The 25414-nt window shown below is 39.7% G+C and overlaps 2 protein-coding genes across 4 annotated transcripts in view; both read right to left on the bottom strand.

Moving 5' to 3' along the window:
* The window catches only part of LOC146891176 (guanylate-binding protein 1-like), a 54881-nt gene extending 37279 nt beyond the window's left edge, over positions 1-17602 (bottom strand). For both annotated transcript variants that reach the window (XM_087897518.1, XM_087897517.1), the window contains exon 1: positions 17488-17602. The gene's annotated coding sequence lies outside the window, so the exon portion shown is untranslated. The remainder of the gene's footprint in view (positions 1-17487) is intronic.
* LOC125412830 (guanylate-binding protein 2-like) lies at positions 1645-17630 on the bottom strand. Of its 2 annotated transcripts, none has more exons than XM_048453703.3 (11): positions 17488-17630; positions 15100-15308; positions 14412-14539; positions 12776-12885; positions 10104-10300; positions 9536-9778; positions 7894-8174; positions 6713-6925; positions 4201-4303; positions 3246-3439; positions 1645-2036 (listed from the first exon to the last, which is right to left on the bottom strand). In XM_048453703.3, exons 2-11 carry the CDS (start codon positions 15287-15289, stop codon positions 1929-1931), a joined length of 1767 nt encoding a protein of 588 aa, XP_048309660.3. In that variant the 5' UTR covers positions 15290-15308; positions 17488-17630; the 3' UTR covers positions 1645-1928. The 2 variants fall into 2 exon arrangements, with proteins under 2 accessions (XP_048309660.3, XP_087753646.1); XM_087897520.1 differs by having other exon boundaries at positions 15100-15301; positions 17488-17628.
* Between the last annotated feature and the right edge of the window lie 7784 nt (positions 17631-25414).

Here is a 25414-nt window from a genome sequence, read left to right on the forward strand (position 1 = left end):
CTGAGTAGTCAATCACAGTGGGCACCACTTACAAGTGGTCCAAAGGAAAGAAAAGAAAATAGAAAGAAAGGAGAGAAAGAAAAAAAGGAAGGAAGGAAGGAAGGAAGGAAGGAGCAAGGGAGGGAGGGAGGGAAAGAAAGAAAGAAAGAAAGAAAGAAAGAAAGAAAGAAAGAAAGAAAGAAAGAAAGAAAGAAAGAAAGAAAGAAAGAAAGAAAAAAGAAAGAAAACCCAGGAGATCCTGGTCCCCAAATTGAATGCACTGCACAATGTGTGCAGTGCCACTGCAGGAGGACCAGTCATGTGTTGTATGGTCACATATTTAGCTATGGAAAGCGACCAGAGAAGAATGTCAGAGAAGGACTCTACCATAGCCTTGAAGGCTGAAGTTGGAGACTGGAAACGGAAAACTCATCACCAGAGCTGCTGGTATACGTAGAGGAAGGCATTTAGGAAGACAGAATGCAGAGCTGTTGTAAAGAAACCTGGTTCCCAAGCCCAGGATTCCATGCATCCTCAGCCGGCCCACATGCAGGCCAGAGGGAGGATGGAGAGCCTGACCAAGTCACAAACACCAATGTTATGGTAAAACTAAACCGGTGCCATTCCCCAAGTGGCTGCAGCTGGCAGTGGGCCAAGAGGAGCAGAGAGCCATATGGTGGGGTAAGAGACCAAAATAGATAGGCATGCCATGCAGAGTGAGGTTGGATATTTATTTATTTGGTTATGGAAGGGAAAGGGAAGGGGAGAAGGGGAGAAGGAGCAAGAACAGAGAGAGGCAGAGAGAAAGAGAGGGGGAGAGAGAAGAGAACCAGAAAGAGGGGGGGAGGGGAAAAGGGAGAAGTGAGATGAAGGGAACAAAGCAGAAACTGCCTTTCAGTGGGAGAGACAGAAAAACAGGAACTCAGGCTGGAAGTAGAAGAAAAATTTGTTTGCCTCAGCAGATGAGGGGGTGGGGAGAAGTGGGTGGGGCTTGTCTCTTAAAGGGACAGGTCAGATCAGTACAGTAGTGAGACACAAAAATCGAGATAAGTTTTAGAACAGTTGGTGCTGTAGTCATGATCCTTGGAAAAATAGAAAGGAATTTATTTTGAGTTCCCCATTCTGTGAATTCAGAAGTCATTCTAAAACTGTAAGAAAAAGAAAAAATTTTAAAATATTAAAAAGAGGGAGATTAGAAAGGAAATACGATTGACCAGAACATGATGCAAGTCAAGACAGCCTCAGCTATGGGAGGTGAAGCTTCCACCTGCAATGCATTCTGTGTGAAGAGAATTTTTTTTCTGCTGCCATCCAGTGGTCCTTCTCTGCTCATCCAGCAGCCATGCAGCCTTCCCACATTGAGAACTGCCCAGTGTCGACACATGGAACAAATGTCAGGATCCACACTACCTTTGTCTGTAAACAGCATGAAATCCAAGGAGCACAGAACAGTTGTGAAACTCCACTGAGTCCTATGGGTATGTTCATACTTTTCTCACATTTACATTACACCAATCTCAGCATAGGACAAAGCTAAACCCTCGAATTACTTAAAAACATGTAGCAAAAAATATCCAGAAAGGAGTGTGTGTGATACAAAAACGTGTACCCAAGGAGACATGTTTTACCACTGTGCTATTTAAAAAATCCAGTGACACAACTTAATATCTCTGCATATTCCATGTTTTTAATTTCAAGTGTAAGATCTAAATAAAGATCACATTGCTGAATCTAATTAAAGATTACATGAACTGGATCATTTAATAAGCAAAATACTATTTTTTATACTTAAACTTTACTTCTTTAATTTTATTTCTGCCCTCCTCCCAATAGAGCATCATGTTTTAAAGTATAATTCAACGTCAAGTTGCTTCATGGTTCAAAGTTGACCCCGGAGATAATCTCGTGATGAGTCAGACCTGGGTACAGAGGTTTAGCTGGTGTGAAGTTTAGAGTATGGTGCATGAAGATGACGTATTGCGCTTCATTTTCTCTATCTCTTCTTGAAGTTTCCTGCTCTCTTTCAGAAATCCTTCCTTGAGAAGTTGTTCCTGTTCCTAAAATGGAGATGAAGAGTGAACTCAGACAGCTCTGATGTTCCTCATGTGTCTCATAAGCTCTCCTTTGGAAGTTATACTAAACCCTGGGGGAATTTTGAATTTTTCCCACAATTGTTTCCTTCATCGACTTCTATATTTTCTACCCCCGTCTCCTCATATGGCAATAAAATTCCTGTGCTTTCTCCAGCTTTAGAAAAGTTGTCTACCAGTTTCTAAAACACCTGTGACCCACAACTCTGATACCAATTCTCAGATTTCTTGGCTCATGGAAAGCACAATTTTCTGTAAAATCAACGCTAGCTTCCCTCTTTCTTGCCTCATCTCTGATCTGTGTGCTGTGGACTATCAAACACATGCAACAAAGTGATAAAACTGGCAAAAAAAAAAGAAAAACGAAGTTTACCAGATTCAGAATTAGGTCATTACCAGATTCAGAATTAGGGCAGGCATTCAAGTAATTTAGTGCATCTTCTAAAAGTTTAGTGTCCAATACAAGAGACGGAAACATATTGAAGCAACTGGGGTCTTCAGTGCTCACACACTGTTTTATTAACAACCCTGAAGCCTAGGTAAAGATGGGGAGGGATGCCTCAGAAAATTGATGTTCCTGGCAATGTGAGCATTTAACCTTTTTCATGATGATTTGAGACTGTGTCTATCTTTAGAATGATTCCAGAGATAAGGTCGTGGGAGGTATGGCAGGAACAATTTTTCTGTGGGTCGCATTCGGTAGAAAAGATAGGAGTTGAACATTATTACATCATATACGTTTATGCAAAAAACCACTTTACATGTAGCAAGTAAAACTTCTCTGTCTAGCACATGAGAAAAAAATAATCCTTGATGGGTTAATTGAAGATTTTGCTACAGAAACCCTACAAAACACATGAAAAGAATCTGCAATTCAAGACTACTGTTTAGCAGAGATACCCTGATAAAGGGTTTCATCCAGCAATAGGCAGCTGACAGAGCCAGAGGTGGCCAGAGAAAAAGCAGCAAGGGGCTGAGACTGTAATAGAGAATATAAGCAATTTGCCCCACTTTGGAGGATCTTGTGTTATTATCATTGTATTTTGGGGTTGGGATGGCACAGAGTCTTCATTCACAGTCCTATCAAGCCTTGTTTGTGAACTTAATACCTCAGGCTTCTGATATACATTGTATCGGACTACAGAACCTGAAAATTAGAATGGTGCAGTCAGGTACCTTAACTTTAGGGAATAAAAGGTTTTGTTGTTCTGCAATGAACTGTTCCTGCTCCTGCAGCATCTTCTCAGTCAGCTGCTTCATATGCTCCCTGTAACTCTTTTTCTTTTCTTCCATCATCAACTGATGCTTCTTTTGCATTTCTTTCAGTTCTCTGTTTGCAGCCTCAGCAGCTTCAGCCTTTATACGTTCCTCTAAGAAAAGAAAAAGCAAGGAACATGAGAAGTGAAATCTGTAAACTGCTTTTGTCTATAGTCACTTTTGGGACCAAAAAATCCTATCATGGACAGAAATTTCCTGTGGAATCTTTGCCCTATAAAAGCAGTTGACAAGGATGGAGATGGACACATCTAATATTTTTAAAACAGCACCACGAAGCTAAGAGAGACATTTGTCATCTTTCTCTGTAATGACAACCTCATATGTCAACAGTCCAAGAATAAGAATACAGAACTATAGGTTGCAGAAATAGGAATCTAGAAATAAAGAAATACAAAGTTATAAACCTAGGAGAATGAGAGCAGACTGTTGGCAGCTCTCTCAGCAACTTAAGGATTAACTATTGACAGTGCATTACCTTGTTTTCAACTGGCAGCTCTGTCTGCAAGACTGAAGTGGCCCTCTGCAAACTGAGGGGGCCTCTGCAAACTGAAGGTCAGCTTTTACATAACCCCCTGGCCACTCATGACCAGCAATTGATGAGAGCTGAGTTACCTTTTCAATGACGGGATGTATGTGACTTTTGGTTTTGCCTTACCCCAACGCTTCCTGCTATGCAAAACTGTTAGTGTCAGGGAAGTGCAGAGCTTCAGTAAATACCATGGAAAAGTGCCAGAAAGAAACAATGGACTAAGTACAAACACTAGTTTAATGGAAAATCCTGTTAATGGAAAAGAGTGGGGAAAAAAGAAAAGAATTTCCAACATCTGTACCCTTCTCAGCAAGCAGCTCTCACCTTCAATCTTCTTTTCCTTTTCTGTGAGTGACTGATCCATCTTTAGAAGTGTTTCAGTGACACTCTTCTTGGACTCAAAGTACATTTTCAGCATCTTTTCAGCCTACATGCAAAAAGAAATTAAAATGAGGAAATAAGAATGTAAACTGAAGACAAATCATGTCATACATCTAATTCAATTTAATGCTACCAGCTATAAACACATACCTTGTGATTCAAACAGTATTTCAAGTTTAAGGTTTTAAAATCGACCTGAGGTCCCATCAGACTCAACCATTTTCTGTTGTTCAAACTTTACTACTAACCGGTGACTCCATTCATCTAGTTGTATCTTTGATGTCTTATCTCTCTGAATGCTTTTATTCCATTTGTTATCATCAGCTAATAACATTGATTTTTTGGCTTCAAAATGTGTTTTTTTTTAAATTGAGAAATTTTTGTTACACAATATATTCTGATCACATGTGCTCTTCCCCCAAGTCCACCCAGATCCTGCCCATCTCATACCCACCCAACTCTGTAACTTTTCTTCTACCCCTCTTTATATACAAACAAGTAAACAAAAAAAAATCCCAAAAAAGAAAAGAAGAAAAATAAAACTGGAAAACTCACACACACACACACACACACACACACACACACATAAGAAAAAAAACACTAAAACACAAAAGTAGAAACTATAATACCAGAAAAGGACCAATAAGATTTTTTAATGCCCTAACAAAAACAATATGGCACAGAAAGTTTACAATAATACCACTGAGTTTGTTTTGTTTTAGTTCTGTACTTCCCGACATGGGGCCCACCTTGAAGTGCTAACTAGGAACTTTTATTGGCCATCTGCTCCTTCCAAATCTGCTGTCCTGAGACCTTTTCTCCTGCCAGAATGACTGCTTCAGTTCATTCTCCATCCAGAAGTTTGTCTTAATAGTTCAAGGAGGATTGGCTCATTTACTTGAAGGCTTAGTCACAGAATGTGAAAATATTTAGGTAGGATTAGAAGGACCGGCTTTGTTGGAGTCGGTGTGGCCTTGTTAAAGGGAGTCTGTCACAAGAGCTGGCACTAAGGCATGAAAGTCCATGCCAGGCCCAGTGTGTCTCTCTGGGGCTGCTGCCTGCAGCTCAGGATGTAAAGCTCTCAGCTGCATTTCCAGCACCATGCCTGGCTGTGTGCCATGATACTCCTCATCATGATGATAATGAACTAACCCTCTGAAGCTGTAAGCAAGCCCCAAATTAAATGTTTTCTTTTAATAAGACTTTCCTTGGCCATGGTGTCTATTCACATCAATGGAAGAGTAGGTAAGACAGTGATGCTTAAACCCCTGCTGACTTTCTAACTTAGCCAAATAAATATCAGGTCTTTTTAGTATCCTCCAAGGCAGCCACTGCCTTCTCCAACTTCTGGCCTCTCACATTGTAGCATGATAATATTTTCTTTGGCACCAACTAAACAGAACATTTAAAAAGCATCAATTTATCCTTATGGAATGTTCCTGGTTTCTAATATTTCAATTTTCTTCACAGCTACTTGTCTCTATTCTAACTACGTTTTCTGCTGAACTTTCTTGTTGCCTCATATCAAGGGCAAAATATACTACTTTATATATATTATTCTTTGTACAGCAGGAGTAGGACTAAATTTTAGTTAAAATCACATAATTATATGATCACTAGCAATGGCTTCAGAGCATGAATATGACCTGGAAAAACTCACCATATACTAAGGTTCTAGAGCACAACAACGGAAAAGACCTTGAACCCAGAACACAAACAAGTCATTAGAGTAACTGGGTTCATTCTGCTCATTTCTTGTGGACAAAAGGCAAGAAATATATAGCACCTTTAAATCCATTAATGTTCAAAAATAATATGTAGTTAAATCTATTCTTACCTGTCATTTCCTAAGTAGAGCAGTTTAGAGCCGTTAAAGGCAAAACTCTGTAACCTGGATTTTCATTCAGACTGTAGTTGACTCGTTGACTATGTGATCCTGTGTGAGGTCTTAACTAACTTCACTGTACCACAGCTCCTTTTCTTTTTATGAGATAATGATAATTAATACTTAGTAGAATTGGTATCAGAACTCAGTGTGTTAACTTTTACAAAACAGTAGGTCAATCTATGTGTCAACTGCCATTACTACCATTATTGCTAGTCTGTGGGCTAGCATCACCTTGTGGTTGTGAGGAAGAACTTTGTAGTTAGTTCTGGTTTGGTTTGTTTATTCCACAAATTACTGTAACTCTAGCACCTGAGAAGTACTCAAAACATCAGAAAAATAAATATCTGTGAGATGATTAGATAAATAAATGCAGGAACGAATGAATTCCACAAACAAAATTGTACTCCCAAGGAGGAAACTGCTGTCTGTATCTTGATTGGCTCTCTGTGGATGGATGTAAGACAAGGGGACTCTCCACCAACGCCATTGCATCTTTCTTGCTCTCACTAGCATTTGAGGGATAGTCTACACCAGCCTCCCAAAATGGTACCAGCTAACTCAGTTTACCTGAAGCCCCTTTCCAGGAGCCTGGTTATAATTTTTCTCCAGCGCTTGTTTCCTTTGAAGAAATAAATAGTAACCTCCTGGTTTAGAAAATGTTCCCTGTTTCATTTCTTCTTCCAGGGGACCAAAGACATCCTGCAGCAAATCTGAGCAATGAGCTGATGACACATCCATGTTTTTCTTAACAACTGCATCTCGCCTGGCTTCTAGAAGGTCCTGGATAAGAACAAAATACACAGATGGTTGAGAGGAGGGTAATAACATAATAGAATACCGGAGAATGTCTAAATGGGGCTCTTCACCTCACTGTAAGATGTCATGGTGTCCCTGCAGAAACTGGTCCCTCAGTTTGTGATTTCCTGAAGGAACGTCCTTGTTCCCCTCCTGCTGCCCACCTTCCTGATTTAGGATGTAACTATCAAAGCACAGACACCACTTCATAGGAAACCTTTGTCTTTTCAAATCTCTAATGTTAGGGATAGTTCATATCAGGCTACTGTAGGAATTCCTGATTCTACCACTCTGTTATTTTGAGTTCTTAACGTTAGTTCATGGACTGATGATCTCTTGGCTCTGAAACAGGATGAGCAACTCCAGTTTCAGGGGTCTTTAGTCCAATTATGATGTAAAGCAGAGCATTAAGGCCAGAGGCTTTGTAGAAGTACTAAGAAAAAGAAAAAATGTTTTTTGTTATTGTAACACTTTGTTTGGTTTTAGTCACTGAAATGGTAAAGAAATGTGAAGGTGATGATGATGATGATGATGATGAATATTTCTCAACATTCAGAAATAATAATGGAATAGAATATTTACATACATTGCTTCTTGAAAGTAATTTAGAAATTAAGATGACTATTTCCTACTGACATTGACTATCTAGCTTCATTATATCCCTTGACCTCAACTATATTTCCAAACTATCAGTAAAATTTTGGCTTGCTAATGAGGAAGATGATCGTCATTGACCAAATATTCATGTGTTTTTATAATAAAGAGGACGAAATATTGTGGAAAATGTGGTTATTGCTTTCTTTTATATCAAAGTCTTGCAGAATCTAGTCTTTGAGTAGCCATTGCAAATCTGTGCATGTCATGGGATGTCACTGTGTTAGAGATTAAAGACAATTCTCATCCCAGAAAAGGCCCATGTGTTTCTTTCTTGTGATTTTGGGTATCACACATACGTTTAATTGCCTCTGGAACTTTTGGTCTACATCCTTGAAAGAATTCTTCATGAAGATCTCAATGGCCTCGTTCTCAATAGGCCTGAGCAAGTCCAGCAGCTCCTGGAGGGTTTCCATAGGCAGCTGAATCTTATGGTTCACCTGGTCTTCATAGTACTCAATGGCCTTTTGCACTGCAGCTGAGTTTTCTTTCTGGGCCAAAGCCAGAACAGCATTCTCCACGCAGGGTAGTTCTCCACTGCGGATGGCATTGACATAGGTCGCTACCAGGCTCTGTAGAACTACATAAAGGAGTTTAAAATGACTGTTAATTGCTGGACAGAGTACATAATTTCAGGATTTTTCTGAGAAATAACATCAAGGGAATAAAATATTAACCTCTAGATCAGGAGGATATTGAAGCCTGTTTTTACTGCTTCTACATTTATCCCAGGGATAACTTTGTATTGAAATGATCATAACAAGTTAAGAATGGCCTGAGACACTCTGACTACTCATTATATCACTCTTCCTTTTCTATTCCTTTCCCATTATCTTTCCTTTCTCTCTTATTAAATGGCCAAAAAGGAAAACTTTCTCCTCTTTACCTCTTCTTTTGTTGCTGCTGCATATTTTTTCTCTTTCGTTTTCTTTCTCCCTTCCTCTCTCTAATTTTAGTGGCACATGTTACTAGTTCTTTTTCAATACTATGCAAATGGCTCCATCCACTTTTTTTCGCAAAAGCTATAGTATAACCAAGACATCTAGGTTTCCCCCAAGTTTTTGCTGTTTATAGGCCTGAAGACACCACATCCCAAGAACCAGTTCTCAGATGATTTAGAGCAGTTTTAGGCCCTTCCTGCCCAAAAGTTCTCTATGAGTGCATCCTGTATGTTTATTCCTGTTTCTATAGTTGAAATGAGTCACAAAATACAACATGAAAGAAGTGGTGAGCTTCAATCTCAGGTGATATATTTATAGGTCCTTCTTAGTCCTACCACACTGTCATATTTTATTATAATGAAAAAACTTTTGTATTTTATATCAAAATATATTAGTGGATATCTTACTTTGACAATTTCTACTTCTATAATTTGAGCCTAACCTAATGACCATTTAACTCTACTCCATCAAGCAGAGAGTACATCTTCTCAGTCTGTTACTTTTAGAACTGAAAAGTATCACATGCAAAATACTGCAGACTTATATGTATAACTAGAGACCATCCCACAAAACTTGGAGCCAACTATAGATTCCTTTAGTCACATTTCTGATCTATCATGACATCACCACTCCATCGTGGCTATGGTCCCATACTTCTCCAATGAGAGACACTCCTTGCATTCTCTGCTTTCAGTCACATAACTCTTACTTCCCTAAAGCTGAAAAGTTGTGTCTGGCCTTAGGACTTCCTCTATGTATTAGTTCCATATGTTGCTTTTTTGTGACTTTGAGGTAACCTGTTCATTAGTAGGGATCATGAGCAAAGAAAAATTGTGTCTAGGGCTTCCTTAGATTCCAGTGACCCCTCCATTGTTATCACTGGTATGAGACTGTGAGAAGTGGATTTAGTTCCCAAGTAAATCCCATATTTTCAGTGACAGTATCCTACAAAAGATGAGCAAAAGAGAAGCCCCTTTAGGCAGCAGAGGGGATGACTTACGTGTCCCATTGACTATGATGCCACCAGACAGAATCTTGACATTGGCAGAGCTGAAGATGTATGAGGTGAATTCTCTAACTTGTTTTACAAATTCTTCACTCAGATCTTCCTCTGGAATTGTCTCTAGTTTGGAAAGATACTTCTTCTGAGCAGGCCTGACAAAGACGAAGCACTTCCTCTTTGGAAAGAACTTCCTGATGCATAGCCGAGAATCATTTAAATTTTTAGGTGTCTTATCAGTTTCTTAAGGAAAGATAAATAGGTAAATTAAATTTCAAATAAATTACTGAAAATGCATGACCCTTTCAGTATTATAACTCTCCCAATTTAAGGAAAATGTGATAATACGGGATAAGCAATGCAAAAATTAAGGACGAGAAAGAAAACCCCCATTCTCTAAGAAGTACTGGATGGTACAGTTCAAATTCAGGCAGCTGTTTTTTCCTTTGCCATAACAGCACTGAGGAAGCCACAATTATAGGATCAAGAACTTTCCTTATTAAGAATGCAGGAGTGACCTCATACTATTGTTATCATTATATCTACAGCTTCCATTGAGACCATTTACCTTTTTTCAGAGCCAATGAATTCTCCAGGTACTCATCAGGAGAGACAGGCTTTCCATTATCTTCCAGCTCCAGGGAGAAATCCCTCAGAGTCCACACAAAGTTTGGAAAGAAGCTCACAAAGTTAGCTGAGTCATCTATGCCGCACTGCTCAGGTGTTGACTTTGATTTGATTCGATCAGCCAGCTCTGTCACATAGCTGGGATGCTAAGTTAAGAAAACTACAGGGAAAACGTCATTTTTATGATGTTGATTCCACCACTACTCATCAAACTAACTTATATTTTCTTGTTACCTTATTCATTTTCAACAGTCACTCAGTCACAAACATCTATTAAATGTCTTCTAAGGAACAAGCACTATCCTGGGGACAAAATTCTAAAATAGAGAGAGAATGGCTACACACAGAGCATATGTCTGCCTGAAAGAGACAGAAAATAAATAAGTGAATGGAAAACAAAAGAAATCATCATATAATTCTAAGAATTGTGATGCAAAAATAATGAACTCAGTCCATGAAATAGTGAATCAATGCACACCTCTTTATGGGGCATGTGCACGTCGAGAGCTTCAAAGGGCTACTGTGCTCTCTAAGGTTCTAAGTTATCAGGAATCTCAATGAATCAACAGGTATAACCATGGGGAGCTTAGTAGGATAATTCTACACACAAGGTCACATCACTTCTAAACCCTTAACCAGGAAACTTGATTCTATAGTGAGTTTAAGTCAGGATTGCCAGTATGTTGTAGCAGAAGGCCCAAAAGACGTACATGTGGGACATTCAAGTTAGACAGACCCAAGTCTTCAGTTTTATTTTCACTAAATGGAAGGCGCTAGTAGACTTTATGTAGAGAAGAAATGACCCAGCATCATTTCTGAAGATCACAATGGCTAGCAATGTACCTGGGAGTCAAAAGTATAAGCAAAGAGTAATTTGGCAGTTGACATGTCCAAGACAAAACTCAAGGAAAGCTTAGACTGAGTGTTTTTGTGGAAGATATGAGGAGAGTGTGTCAGTCTAGGGAAATAGGTTTGCTAATGGAACTGAGAACATTTCTGGAATAGTTATTTCTAGAGTAGTAGATAATGGTTGTGTCAAGTGAATACTATATTTTAAATCTGCACAAGTTTGCAAATGATGAGAAATTTTAATGTAATAAGAACATGGAGGAAGGAAAGATTTTGTATATTTTGACTTGAATCGTCTCTTAGATATCTACATAAAGGCAGCTAAATGCAAAACATTGAATGTTGTCATTATTGTTCTTTTTAAAAATAATACCATGGTGGGATGTCCCAGGCAGCTCGCGGAGCAGCTGCAAGTGGCAGCGCCATGCGGCCGGGGAGTCAGGGTCCCCGGGAGTGCGGCAGACTCAGGCGGTGGACGGCAGAGTAAATGAACATAAGGCTATACATAAAGCTAGACATTTATTACTTAAAGAAAGGAAAACATAGACAAACATAGAGAGAACAAAGACACATACACATACACACACACACACGCACACACACACATGCACACACGCACAGAGAGAAGATGGCTGCGGGGGAGTTCCAAAAGTGGCTGGGGTGGGCATGGTTAGTTCTTAAAGTGTCCCAAAGTAATAACAGTCATGACTATAAACTTGAGGACAACTGTCACATAGATGACCCAGAAGGCCTTGAGGTTAAATGGCAGCTCCTAGAAACACAAAGTAAAACAAGGGTAGCAGAGGCACAGCTACTGAGTTATACACTTAGAGGCCACAGAAAGAAGAGAATGTAAACAGAAAAAGTTTACTAGTGAGGTGGATCGAATACCAGAAATCATAGAAACTCTAAATCTAAGGATCAAGTCACTCAGAAAGAGGAAGAGCTCAGTTTGTAACATCCGCTACAAAACCAAATAATATATTAACCCACCGGGTAAAGGAGTTTATTGAGCTCAATATTTGATGTCAAGGTCATGGGAATGGAGCAAGCAGTGACAATGACATAGATGAGGTCAGGATGGAAACAGAGGAAGAAGGGAAGGGAACAGGATACCACATGTAAAGAGTGTCTTCTGGTTTCTAGTCTTTAAAAAGTTAGTAGAGCTTTATAATTTTTGCCAAAAAATGTTGTGTTGAGTAAATGATTGAAAAAATAAAACACTGGACATTAAAGTACTGTGCTCTGAAAGCCCGTGCTTCAGAGACTCTGAGAGTGGTTTTATTGATAGAAAGAATGAGAAAGTGCTGCACAGTCTAAACAGGAGGAAGAAGCATGGCTGTCTATTCTATGGTTCCATAGCTTGCAAAGTGTGAGCTAAACAAACAAAAGAACCAACAACAATACCTCAGAGCCCCTGAGAGGTTGCAGGATATATCACTGATGACGTGTACCTGGGTAGTTAAATGGTGTTACTTAGAGATGCTGGTAGGAATGCTGATTCGCAGGAACATATGTTTTAACAGATGTTGAGGATTTGGACAAACATGGGATATTAATGCAAATATGGATTTTCTGAGTAGTATGTGGCTGTGTTTTAGACCAGATGGGCCAGGAAAATTTGAACTTGTCATGACCAAGATACACTAGATTGTACGGAGAAAGGGATTATCTAAATCCCTTAGTCCTTACTTGCCTATTTCATGAAATAAGAAGCTGCTCTTCCTAGGTTTACTACTGTTCTAGACCACACTCAAAGGATATTGCAATTGGTCCATGGCCTCCTGGTTTATGGCTTCTAGGCTGTTGTAGATTAAGGTGCTGCTGAGGAGGACCGCCAAGGCAAAGATCCAGCAGTCATTCTCGTTGTCTTCCTACAGGCCAGTGAGTGAAGAAGAGTAACTAAGAGACTGTGCATCAACTCAAGTAGCCAAAGATGAGCCCGTGTCTGTCTCCCATCAACTTTGGTATCAAAAGTAAGTCACTCATTTTACATAATAATTTATTACTGTACAATGATTTTATGAATGTTCAATTCATGCTCTGTAATTTAAATATAATGATGTACATCCATGTAAAAGAGAGCATGAAGGAAATTCACACGTAAAAGTCATAATGGTGAACAGTGACTAAACTCTAAACTGGAGTTTACATAATATGTTCATTCACAGAACATATTATGGTAACGGACTGTCTTAGTCAGGGTTTCTATTCCTGTAAAGAGACACCATGACCACAGCAACTCTTAGAAAGTAAAGTCTTTATTGGGTTGCAGCGTTCAGAGGTTCAGTCCATTATTATCATAGTAGGACATGGCAGTGTGCATGCAGACATGGTGCTGGAGAGATAGCTGGGAATTCTACATCTTACACAGGCAGCAGAAAGTGGTCTCTGACACTGGACATGGCTTGAGCATATATGAGACTTAAAAGAGCGCCTCCACAGTGATACATATCCTCCAATAAGGCCACACCTAATCAAAAAGTCACACCTCCAAATAGTACCAGTCCATTGCAAGAGGGTGAAGCACATTTTCTTTCAAATCATCACAGGGACATTTTAGCACTAGTGAAAGTAATGTGCTTCAAGAGACTTTGTGTCTCTAAGACTGGAGGAGGTGCAATGTGATTCTCTATGAAAAATAGTGTTATTGCACATTGTGGTGTTTGCAAGACAATGACCCTCATAGGCTCATATATTTAAATGCTTGGTCATCATGGATGGACTGGGAAAGTTCGAGAGAATCATAAGGATTAAGGGATGAGGCCTTGTTGTGTCGTTTGGGGTGGAATTTAAGGTTTCAAAAGCCCATGGCAAGACTACTCTTTCTTTCTCTCTGTGTGTCTCTCTCTGTCACTTTCTCTTTCCTGCTGCCTAGGGATCAAGATGTAGCTCTCAGCTACCTCAGCTACTGCTGCAGTACCATGCCTGCCATGCTGCTGCCTTGTTCCCTGCCAGGTGATAATGGACTAAGCCTCAGAAAGTGTAAGCAAGCCCATAGTTAAATTCATTTTTTAAAAACATAAAGTAACCCTGTTCGTGGTGTCGGTTCACAGGAATAGAGTGCTAAAAATCTTGGTTTTCTCTCACTGATAACACTATATAGGAATTATAATTCTTAGCATTTCCACCATCTTACACTTATGAATCAGGCATGTTCAAAAAATGAATAGCCAAGTTAAGAGAAAAGCAGCAAAAAAAATTGTCCCTTATTACTATGAAGACTGGCTGACTACTAATCAGTTGACTTTAATGTCTACTATTAGATCCTATGTCAGGTGAGTTGAAGAATGATATTGAAATTAGATTCATCAGGACTGTAAATGAAAGATTTAGGAGTGAAGAACACAAGGTGAGCTACTGACACAACATGAGTAGAATTTGAAAGACTATGTTGTACCTTCGCTACATCTCCAAGACCCTCAGTATCCAGCAGAACTAGAGTGTGTCCTGGTTTCTGAGGATGAGGCACACACCACATCCAGATCCCTTTGGTGTGAGACGGCTCTGTGGAGCCCAAAGAGAAGCCTGTAGAGTGGGGATGAAATGGGGGGATAAACAGAACATGCTTCATGAAATCTCATTGAAATTAACATATTTACCACTTACAGGAGCCCAATTAAAATATTTGTCACTAACAGGAGCCAAATTAACATTTTTACCACTTACAGAAGTCCAAGAAGTTACAAGTATTGCTTTTAAATACAAATCTAGAAAAAAGAAGGACAGAACATTCAATGCTGATCAGCCATTCATTCCGACCTTAGACATCAGTGGTCACTTGCTTTTCATAGATAAACACTCTAATAAATATTTTATACTTCATGATAAAGCAAGTTGACTTTCTCTATGAATGTATTATTTCTTCTATTAAAACACTCTTGTATCTTTAAATAAGGAACTAATGGGAGTGTGGGAGGAACCAGTGAGAAGACCAATTCAGAAAAGAGCAAGCCCATTGATGGACACAAACCATCCCACATCACCCAGGTCTCTGACTGTTTCTCCTCCCTTCTGCTTGCTGGATTCTGACAGTGGGAGAGGGTGGGGGCAGGAGGACTCAGCAGAGCTTTGATGATGTCACTCACCTTTCTGCTTCCCAGCCAGTTTGTTCATCAGGTAGGATTTTCCTGTGCGATAAGAGCCAACGATTGCTACCACCACCACAGGCTGCTTGATAAAGTACAGGATGTCCAGTGCTTCCTGGTTGGCCACCAACTCCTGATCAGAGTTCTCGATGAGGCACACTGGGCCTGGCATGTTGATTTCTGAGGCCATTTCCACAGTACTCTTATGTCTGTAAGAAATGATAAAACAGGAAAAAGTTCTGTGTCAGTTAGAAGAACTCACCAACGATGTGGGCCTAAGGATGCAATTGTGTCGTGCATACCTTTGCTGGGAACCTATACAAGTACCTGATGCTAATGAGGCCACAGATCTTAGAGGAGACCCTACTACTGCCATCTTACTCAACCAGCAACATCTTAACTGCATTTTAAATATTTATCTTTATACCACAGAGAAATACAGCTCTGATCCCTTATCCCACGGAAATAACTTCAAAAAGTTATGAATCAAAGCTCAGAGAACAAGTTATTCTCTATTACCCAGGCCCAGTTGATCCATCTATAACATAACTCCTGTACCTAAAGGTCAGGGAACATTATAGACGGGGAATAGGGGTGAAAAAAATTAAGAGTCAGAAAACCAGGAAGTCTGGTGTGACATTGAGGCTCCTAGAAATGACAGGGAAGCTACAAAGTCGCAACAAATTGCCTGCCTAACAAGGTTGGAAGAAGTACACCAGTAACCAACATTGAAGAGGAAAATCTCATGGGGCCTGAACCCTAAACAAAGCATTACGGGCAACGAAAAATTTCTGAAATTGTTATAAATAGTCTTCCCCCTCAAGAACTGCTCAGTGGCTTATCCAATACCAAGTGGTCAGTCCTGAAATCATGTACATCCAAGTAACATTATAAAAATGAAGCAGATTGTGCTTACAGATTTAGGAATGTGTGTGTGTGCATGTCTGTGTGTGCATGTGTGGGTAGGTGAGTGTGTTTGTATCAAGAATTCAAAAAAAAAAAACATGCCATGGATTTGAGAGAAACCAAGGATGACTCATTCATGCCTTGAAAGTAAGTAATGGATAGCCAAAAGTGTTACAGTCATAAATATTTCCACTAAAATAGAAACAGGTCAAGACGAACACAAGTTCCATTAGTTCATGAAACTATGCTAGAAGAGCTGAAAATTCTTAAGAGAGTATAATCACAAAAGAATTAGAGCAAAGGAGGGGGAAGAACAGAAACAGTTTCACATTAGAGAACACAGGAAGGAATACATTTCATGGCAGCAGCAGATGAACAAAAGACAAGTAAGTGGTGAAGAATTAATCATCTGTGACCCTTCATACCCAACACTATGGAGAGGAGAAAAGTCGCACACTCCATAGCAGCAAACAAGATCATGAATAACAGCAAAACCCTTCTTAACTATGACGTTAAATGTGAAGGACCTTGGTCTGCAAGTTAAAAGATACAGACTGAATATGTTCAACATATTATAATATTAATTATAAGAAAAATGCAAAGAAAACCTAATTTGAAATTCTATTTCATCTACTCAGAAGTACTATCATTAGAAAGCCAAAAAAAGAGGGGTTTGTATTCGCTAGAGCATTTACTACTTCCAGATTGCTCCACAAAAGTCCTAGCCTGACTCTGTCCTGCTTCCTGTCTCATTCAGGGGAGAGGACATAGAGGCCAGCCAGGTTTGTGATCAGAACATTTCCCATTGAACCATGCACCCAGGAAGCTGACAAGCTGATAGCTTGAATATAAAAATATGAAAATAATTCCTTTTAGTTATGTGTGTGTGTGTGTGTGTTTATCACACATTTGTGGATGCCCACGAATGCTAGAAGAAGGTGTCAAATAACCTGGAGATGTAGTCGCAACAGTTATGAACTGCCTATTTGAGTGCTGGAAACCAAACTTGGCTCCTCTCGAGGAGGAACAAGGCCGAGTTGTGCAGCCATAAAATTGGAAGAAGACAATAATATTGGCCCAGGAATGTGTCTGCAGAAAAGTTCATAATCCCATGCATTGTCAATGGGACCAGGGTCTGTTTTCCGTGCACCAAGTTGCCCCAGCTTTGTTTTTTCAGAGATGTGCTAACTGGTAACAATGAGAATGAGAATCTTTATGCAGCAAAGATTATTTAAGAAGCATCCAGGTGGAGGACAATGAACCCTGAATCCTGAGGTCCTCTCTGGACTCCACTGGCTGAAATCTATTGAGCAGAGTGGAAACAGGGGCACTGCATGGACAACTTCCCTCCTCCCCACAAACCCTGGATGAAAAGTGCACTGCTGACCCACATCCAGAGTGCAGCATCCTCCTGTGGAGAGGTTGTTTCACAGGTAAACAGCAGTGTCCTGGAAGCCTTTCCACCCTGGTCCCCTGACTCACCTGGAGCAGGAATCCTTCTGCTTTGGGAAGAAAGTAGTTGAGAGGAAAGTTAAGGGCACTAGGCTTCCTCAGTCCTGAATCTGGATCCACTAATTTATCCCTTCTTGCACATGGACTTTACCCCTCCAATTTTCTGGCAGTACAGAACATTAGCAAATATTTTCTGCTAAGGCAGCTAAACGAGAGGTACTTTAGCAACGACATTTATAAAGGAGAAAAGTGAAACTAAAAGCTCTCATGGGTGACTGGCAGAATTCAGGGAGAGTGTTCACTGACAGATAAATGTCATCATGTTTCTCAGAATTCTCCAGTTGAAAGAGAGCTAAGAACCTGCTGATAGTGGGGGTGGGATGGTTAGATTTGAAGCAATACCTTGTTTCCCATGTTTGGGAGCCAGTTTGACAAGCGTAGGAATAAGAATGCCTCATATGATATTATTTTGGGTTTATTTGCTTGCTTCGAACACTAAAGTCACAGAGGATTTAGTTACTCATGCTAACTCATCACAGACTGTAAGAACTCTGAGACAGAGCCCACGTTTATACAGTTCTGAATGCTGTAAACCAAACTCCTTTCCTAGAACTTGGTATTGTAGAACAACAACAAAAAAATAATGAAGAAAGCTGCCATATGTACATTTGTGAGATGCAAAAGCTTTTTAGCAGAGATAATACCATCGAATTCTCACAAATACTATTCTTGCCACAAATAAATTTAATAATTCATTAAAATAGCAGGATCACTAAGCAAAATTTGACGGGAAAAATCTCTTGTTCATCTATACATACAAACAGACATACCTACCTGCATCCACACACACATGTGCACACACACACACACACACACACACACACACACGATATTGAGATAAAGACACCACACTGAGTTATCATAAGTTGTCCAAACTTAAAGTGTCAACACCACTCCAAATAAAGGAAAGTCAAAAGTTTTCAAAAATGTTTTGAAGCCAGTATAGTACTCTGTCCCTTTATTTTGTTTCCTGCACACTCAACCATGGTTTGTCTCTAATATTACTCTACTACTTGTTTTTCTTTACTATAAATTTTAAAGGGCTTTGCTTTATTTCTCCATCTTGCAGTCATCTCGTTCTGCATAGAAATAGTTTCATTACAGAGTCATCACACTTATGCTTGCTTTTTTTCCCTTAATAATATTTTTCTTCTTTTCATTTTAAAAAAATTTGATTTCCATCTAATTTCCCTTTAGGTTTTTCCTTCCTCAATTGCATTCGTTTCCCAGTACTACATTTACTCTAAACAACAATACAGTTGAAGAGTTCTAAGGAGCATACCACAGAGCACCTTTGCACACCCATGTTTATTGATGTGGTAGACACAGCAGTCAAGTTATGGAAGCTGCCACGATATTCTCCAACAGGTGAGTGATAAAGGAGGTGTGCACACACATAGCAGGGATTTAGGAAAATGGACGGAACTGTAGCTTATTGTGTTACAAGAAATCAGACAAATATCTCATGTTTCCTCTTGTATATGGTATTTGTTATGATATACATGCTTATGATACGTATGGCACAGAAGTAGGGTGGAGAAAGGAAGAAGATAGTGAGAGGAGGAAAGAGGATAAAGCTGTGGGAGAGGAAACAAGGTTAGATAACAGAAGGACAAGAGATGGATAAAACCAATGCTTCTCTACTCTAGACTGTTAAAGAAAGAGGGAAAACTACATTAAACGGGTGAGAGAAATGGCTGAAAGTGAAAGTGGATCTGAAGTTCTCTGAAATGTATCTAAATGCTAGAAACCAGATGTTGTTTTCTCTAGACTAGTAAAACCTGTTAGCAATAGATAACCCAAAACTGCTTGCGTCTTGAATGTTTGAGACTCTTGTAGAAATTAAGGACAAATAAAAATGAGTTCTTCTGTTTCTTAAAAGTTTAAATGTCCTCTTTGTAGCATGTTTCTTGAGAGATGACTATATCATTATCCTTTCTCTAAACTACTAAGTATAAATAAAATTTCCCAACAGCTAAGGAAAACCATAGGCATCTTCACATTCACAGTGTTTGAGTGTCCTAGAATAGTGACAGCTGGGGCACATTGTGATTACTAAGGCATTGGCCTTGACGTTGTCCAACAATGACTGGTTCCTGATAGAAGGGTCAAGGATCCAGAAGTTACTCAGTCCGAACAGTCCCAATGGTCTTGACCTGAGTCAGAAATGACCTCTATAACCAATTGTACTATACTTGGCATCCCATTTTGCATCTTGGGCTTGTTATGATGAACTCTTCTTAGGAGAAAACTGTTACTCTCAGAGGCAGCAATGACCTTGATCTGAGTCCAGCCTGAACAGAGACAAAAGCAGCTTTGGTTTCAAGCTCAGCAGAGCCAAGCTTCCTAGAATCTTCTCCACAAACTCCATCCCTCTGTATTAGGAACTGCTACACGGTAGAGCTCAGTGCTGTCTGTCACTGAGAAGTCACTCACACATCTGTCATGTCTGCAATCATATGTACCCTCTATCCTTCATTTTACTTTCAAATGTGCTAATTTTATTTGGAAAATATTAAGATATGTTCATTATATTTAGTACAAATGAGTGAGATTCACTTGTGTGTGACCACCCTCTACGCTTCTGCTCTCACCACTCCCAACTTCACTCACGTTGTCTACTAATCAGTTTCCTAGTTTCAGATTAACTACATACAGTGCAATAGTCCCCAAGGTAAACACATTGTGCTTTGTCTAAAGGAAGGAACAGAAAAGTTGGCCGTGTAGGAGCCCACTATCATCAATTTTTTGTATTTCATATACTTTAAAATTTTAATTCACTGGCAATTTCACACATTTATATGATATGTTTTTATCATATTCCTCCCTCCAACACCCCTTCTTGACTTCCTCTCACGCAGCATTCACCCCACTTTTGAAATGAAAATGTCATTTTTCATTTTTGGTTCTGCTTTGTGACCCACTGGGTTTAAACAGGATCACTTGTGTGGGTAAGAAGTGGAAGGCAGTCAGTGGAGCATGAATAATTCAGCAGAGGCTGCAGGACCAAAGATTTTCTCTCCAGCAGCTCTCAAGAACCAATAGGTTTCCTGGGCAGGGATGACTCAATGAGCCCCTTCTCTACCTGTAACTGTAGTGGAATTCCAACTGTGTTTTAATAAATAAAGCTTTTTTCTGAAGATCTGAGAGTAAATCAGCCCACTGGTCAGTCTTACAGACCAGGTAATGATGGCATACACCTTTAATTTCAGTAACCACACTAGTTGCCACAGACCAAGTGGTGCTTGCCTTAAGTCCCAGTGGTGCAGGTCTTTAATCTCAGAACTAGAGAGGGTTATAAAATGGGAGGGAACAGCTCTCAGATATAGTGTCATTCTGAGATTCCTAGAAACAGGCTCACTATTTCAAACTGAGGACGAGGTAAGAGCTAGTGACTGAGTACTTTGCTTTTCAGATCTTCAGGTTGAACCCTAATATCTGTCTCTGAGTTTTTATTATTTGTGCTTCATGTGATCAAATGTCTATGGGTTCAGTCTTGTGTGAATCCTATGTTGGCAACCACAGGTGCATTGAACTTATGAATTTCATGGTCTTGTCATAATCACTGGACAGTTTTACGTGACCCCCATCCTCAGTGTCTGGCTATGACATTCCTTGAACACCCTTTGTGGGAAAATAGGGTAGCCTCTGGCCTGGGGTAGTATTCCCCATGCCAACTAGAAATGTTACTGATGAAAATGGTCCTTCTGTTTGGATAAATCAGCAAGAGGAACTGTCATCCCAGCTCTCTAGCCACTGCCTGCCTGCACATACACAACGCTGCTTCCTTCGTAATTAAGTAATATTCTTGTCAATATTTTTATGCAGTGGACACTTTTGTTGATAAAACATAAAGTTTTCCTGAAATACAGGTTAATTTTATATCATCTTTCCAACCCTGTCCTGAAGAAGAAATTTGTTGGCTCCTCTAGAAAATTTGTATGTGTTGGTTGAGAATGATTCCTTTGAGAGTCTATATAAAATTGTCCTATTTATAAATATCTTATAAATCAGTAATAAAACATAAAGATGTAGAAGAATGCATGCTGAAAGATTAATGGTATATGTTGCTTATTCTTGTGGATGGAGATTATTTTTAACATTATATTTCGCTTAGCTTGGTAAATATTTTCCATCATTTATATGCTATATAAGAATGCCTGCATTGTCGGAAGTAATTTCCTCTTTGAAAGAGTGAACCACATGTTTTTATTTATTATATTTTATTTTACTTATTTTTTTTATTTTTTTCCATTCAAAAATTTACATGTCCTCCCTTCCTCCCATTCCTCTCCTGCTCCGCCACTCACCCTCCTCCCTCTCCCTCCCTCCTTAATTGAGGGCAGGGAACCCTGCCCTATGGGAAGTCCAAGGCCCTCCCCCTTACATCCAGGCCTAGGAAGCTATGCATCCAAATAGATTAGGGTCCCAAAAAGCCAGTTCATGCAATAGAAACAAGTCCCAGTGCCTTTATCAATGGTTTCTCAGTCAGCCCTCATTGTCAGTCACATTCAGAGAGTCTGGTTTGATCACATGCTCATTCAGTCTCGGTCCGGCTAGATTTGGTGAGCTCCCATTAGAACAGGGACACTGTCTCAGCGGGTGGATCAACCCCTCGTGGTCCAGATTTCCTTGCTCATCTTCTCCCTCCTTCTGCTTTTCAACTGGACCTTGGGAGCTCAGTCCGTGGCTCTGATGAGGGTCTCTGTCTCTTTCTTCATCCATTGCCGGACAAAGATTGCTTTGGCTATCCTGGGTTTTTTGTTTTTCCATATAAAATTGATTATTGTTCTCTGAAAGTCTGTGAAGAATTTTGTTGGGATTTTGATAGGGATTGTGTTGAATTTATAGATTGTCTTTGGTAGAACTGCCATTTTTACTATGTTGATCCTACCCATCCAAGATTCTATGGTGATATTCGAGATAATCTTCAGTGTGATAGTGGGGCAAGGACAGTTCAGGCATCCTCTCCTCTGCTGCCCAAGGACCTAGCTGGGGACATCCCCGTGGACACCTGGGATCCCCTCTAGAGCCAAGTCTCTTGCCAACCCTAAAATGGCTCCCTTAATGTAGATATCTTCTTCCCTGCTCCTATATCTGCCCTTCCTCCATCTCCACCCTCCCACTCGCCCAAGCTCTCTCCAGTCTTTCCTTTCTCCCTTCTCTCTCCCTCTCACCCCTTCCCCATCTCCACACCCATCCCTATCCCTACCACCATGCTCCCAACTTTTGCCCGGCGATCTTGTTTGCTTCCAATTTCCAGGAGGATCTATATATGTTTTTCTTTGGGTTCACCTTGCTATTTGACTTTCTAGGCTTGCAAACTATAGGTTTAATGTCTTTTGTTTATGACTAGAGTCCACTAATGAGTGAGTACATACCATATTCATCTTTTTGGGTCTGGGTTATCTCACTTAGGATAGTCTTTTCTATTTCTATCCATTTGCATGCAAAATTCAAGATGTCATTGTTTTTTTTACACTGAGTAGTACTCGAATGTGTATATATTCCACACCTGATTTTTGACAAGGGATCTAAAAGTATACAATGGAAGAAGGAAAGCATCTTCAACAAATGGTGCTGGCATAACTGGAAATCAACCTGTATAAGAATGAAAATAGATCCATATCTACTTTGAGCACAAAGCTCAAGTCCAAAAGGATTAAAGACCTCAATATAAGTCCGACCACTCTAAACCTGATAGAAGAGAAAGTGGGAAGTGGACTGCAACACATGGGCACAGGAGACCACTTCCTACATATAATCCCAGTAGTACAGATAACAAAAGCAACATTGAATAAATGGGACCTCCTGAAACTGAGAAGCTTCTGTAAAGCAAAGGACAATGTCATTAAGACAAAAAGGCATCCTACTGACTGGGAGAAGATCTTCACCAACCCCGCATCGAACCACATATTTTTAAATGTATTTTCTTTAGCTTTTATTTATTTGTGTATGTGCAAATATGTATGCGTGTGGATATATATGGACAACAGAGCCTGCATGGAGGTCCAAGGAACATTTATGGGAGTCAGTTCTCTCCTTTCGTCATGTGCGTCCTGGTGATCAGGAGTCAGGCTTGGTGACTGACTCACTGAGCCATTTCTCTGGTCCTCAAGAAATATTTCAGCTAGGTATTGTTCCAATCCTTAGATTAGTTGTTAGATACACATTTAATAATTTATGATTGTGTGCAAACTGTCATGATATTAATGGTCAAATGCTTATGGTTCTTACAATAAAGGACAGAGAGAAGAGTATGCTTATTAGTCATGACACTTAAGTCACATGCTGTGATCTGTAGCTGTTGTTCCATGACCGCCACTCTACAGAGAATGGTACCCCTGGTCTGGTGTTCACACTAAAGAAGTGAGCACAAAACATCCATATGCCTGCCTCTACTGGTCTTTGCTTCATGGAGGTCTCGTACCATCTGCGGGTAGGGGCTCAAAAGTCCTTCCTTCCTCGTCTAAGCCATGCCTACCTAAATGGAAAAGTTTAGTCTGAAGACACAGAGACTGATGGAACTAAGCTGTGTTGCCTCCTTAGCTTTCCTGCTTCCTCCTTTCTAGTGCTCGCTAACAATCTTGCGACCTATTTTTGTTAGCAATAATCCACCTGCCTCCTCTCTCCAAAGATGGGCTATAACACTGAGCTGTAACTATTTCTTTGCATTTCTAAAGATTTCCCCCTCCAAATTTCAAAACACAGAAAAGGTTTTTGATAAATCAGCTCTGTTGGGGTACTGAAATTCACTCTAAAAGGTGAGAAGGTAACATTTGGAGGACACACTACAGACAAAGTCTGAGAAATAAACCAAGCAATATATACAAGATTACTAAATTTGACTTCCTACAAAATTACTTAAAAAGTGATTAAAATTGACCTGCCATATAGCCAAAACAATAATTCTTCATGGATTTTCAAATGTGTGAGAAGCCTTTTGCCTGGAAACTTCACTCAACAGAAAATGACAAGGGACGATTGAACTTCCAACAGGATGGAGACTGACTTAACCATGCTTTTATTCTTTAATTTTTCTCTCATTGTCATCTCTTCCTGGTACAGAAACAACTGTAATTTCAAGTCAATAATCCCTTATGTGTGGATTTATCTTGTTGGTAGACATGTATGTTTGGGAAACTTCAAGGAGGAGGAGAGTGTTTCCCACATCCTCGTATACTCATTTTTCCTGCAGTGAAGAAAAAAATTCTGATTATAGAAAACCAAGGAAGAGTACATTTTAGTTCATAATCTGAGGAGATCTTTATCATGACAGGGAAGGTATGGTGGCATGAGATGAAGCCTATATTGAATGCCAATGTGAAAGCAAAGAGCAACTATTAGCGCTTCTCATTGTGTTTTTCCTTCAGTCCAACAACACACCCAGCACGTGGGATGATGCTTTCCACAGTTAAGGTGAGCCTTCCCACTGCTACTAATCTGATTGAGGTAGTCTGTCACAGAAATTCCTAGAGGCTTGCTGCTTAAGCAATTCGAGAACCTGCCAAGCTGGCAATTAATACAAACTTCCAAAGTCCACCCCTTGACAACTTGATGCACACACATCATTTTAATTGATCATCTTCCACTCTTTATCCCCATATACTCAGGGTATCATAGAGTGCAAAAATGAGTTCCGTTCACACTCAAAAGGCTTTAACAGTTTCAACACTGTGAGATTCTATTGTAGTCACTTAACTTTGACATTTTACAACACACACAAAAAACTGTGTAATTCCAAGATACAGTAGCATAGAGTAGATATTTTTATTCCAAAAATGGAAGAATGGGAGCACAGCAAGGAGTGACCATGACAAAACAAGGTGAATAACCACATGGAAAACTCTCGATTTTGCAGTTCCACATAAGGATGGAATTTGTGATTAATCCTTTA

Source organism: Myodes glareolus, chromosome 17 (assembly GCF_982192425.1).
Source record: "Myodes glareolus chromosome 17, mMyoGla1.1, whole genome shotgun sequence".
Taxonomy (NCBI): Eukaryota; Metazoa; Chordata; class Mammalia; order Rodentia; family Cricetidae; genus Myodes; species Myodes glareolus.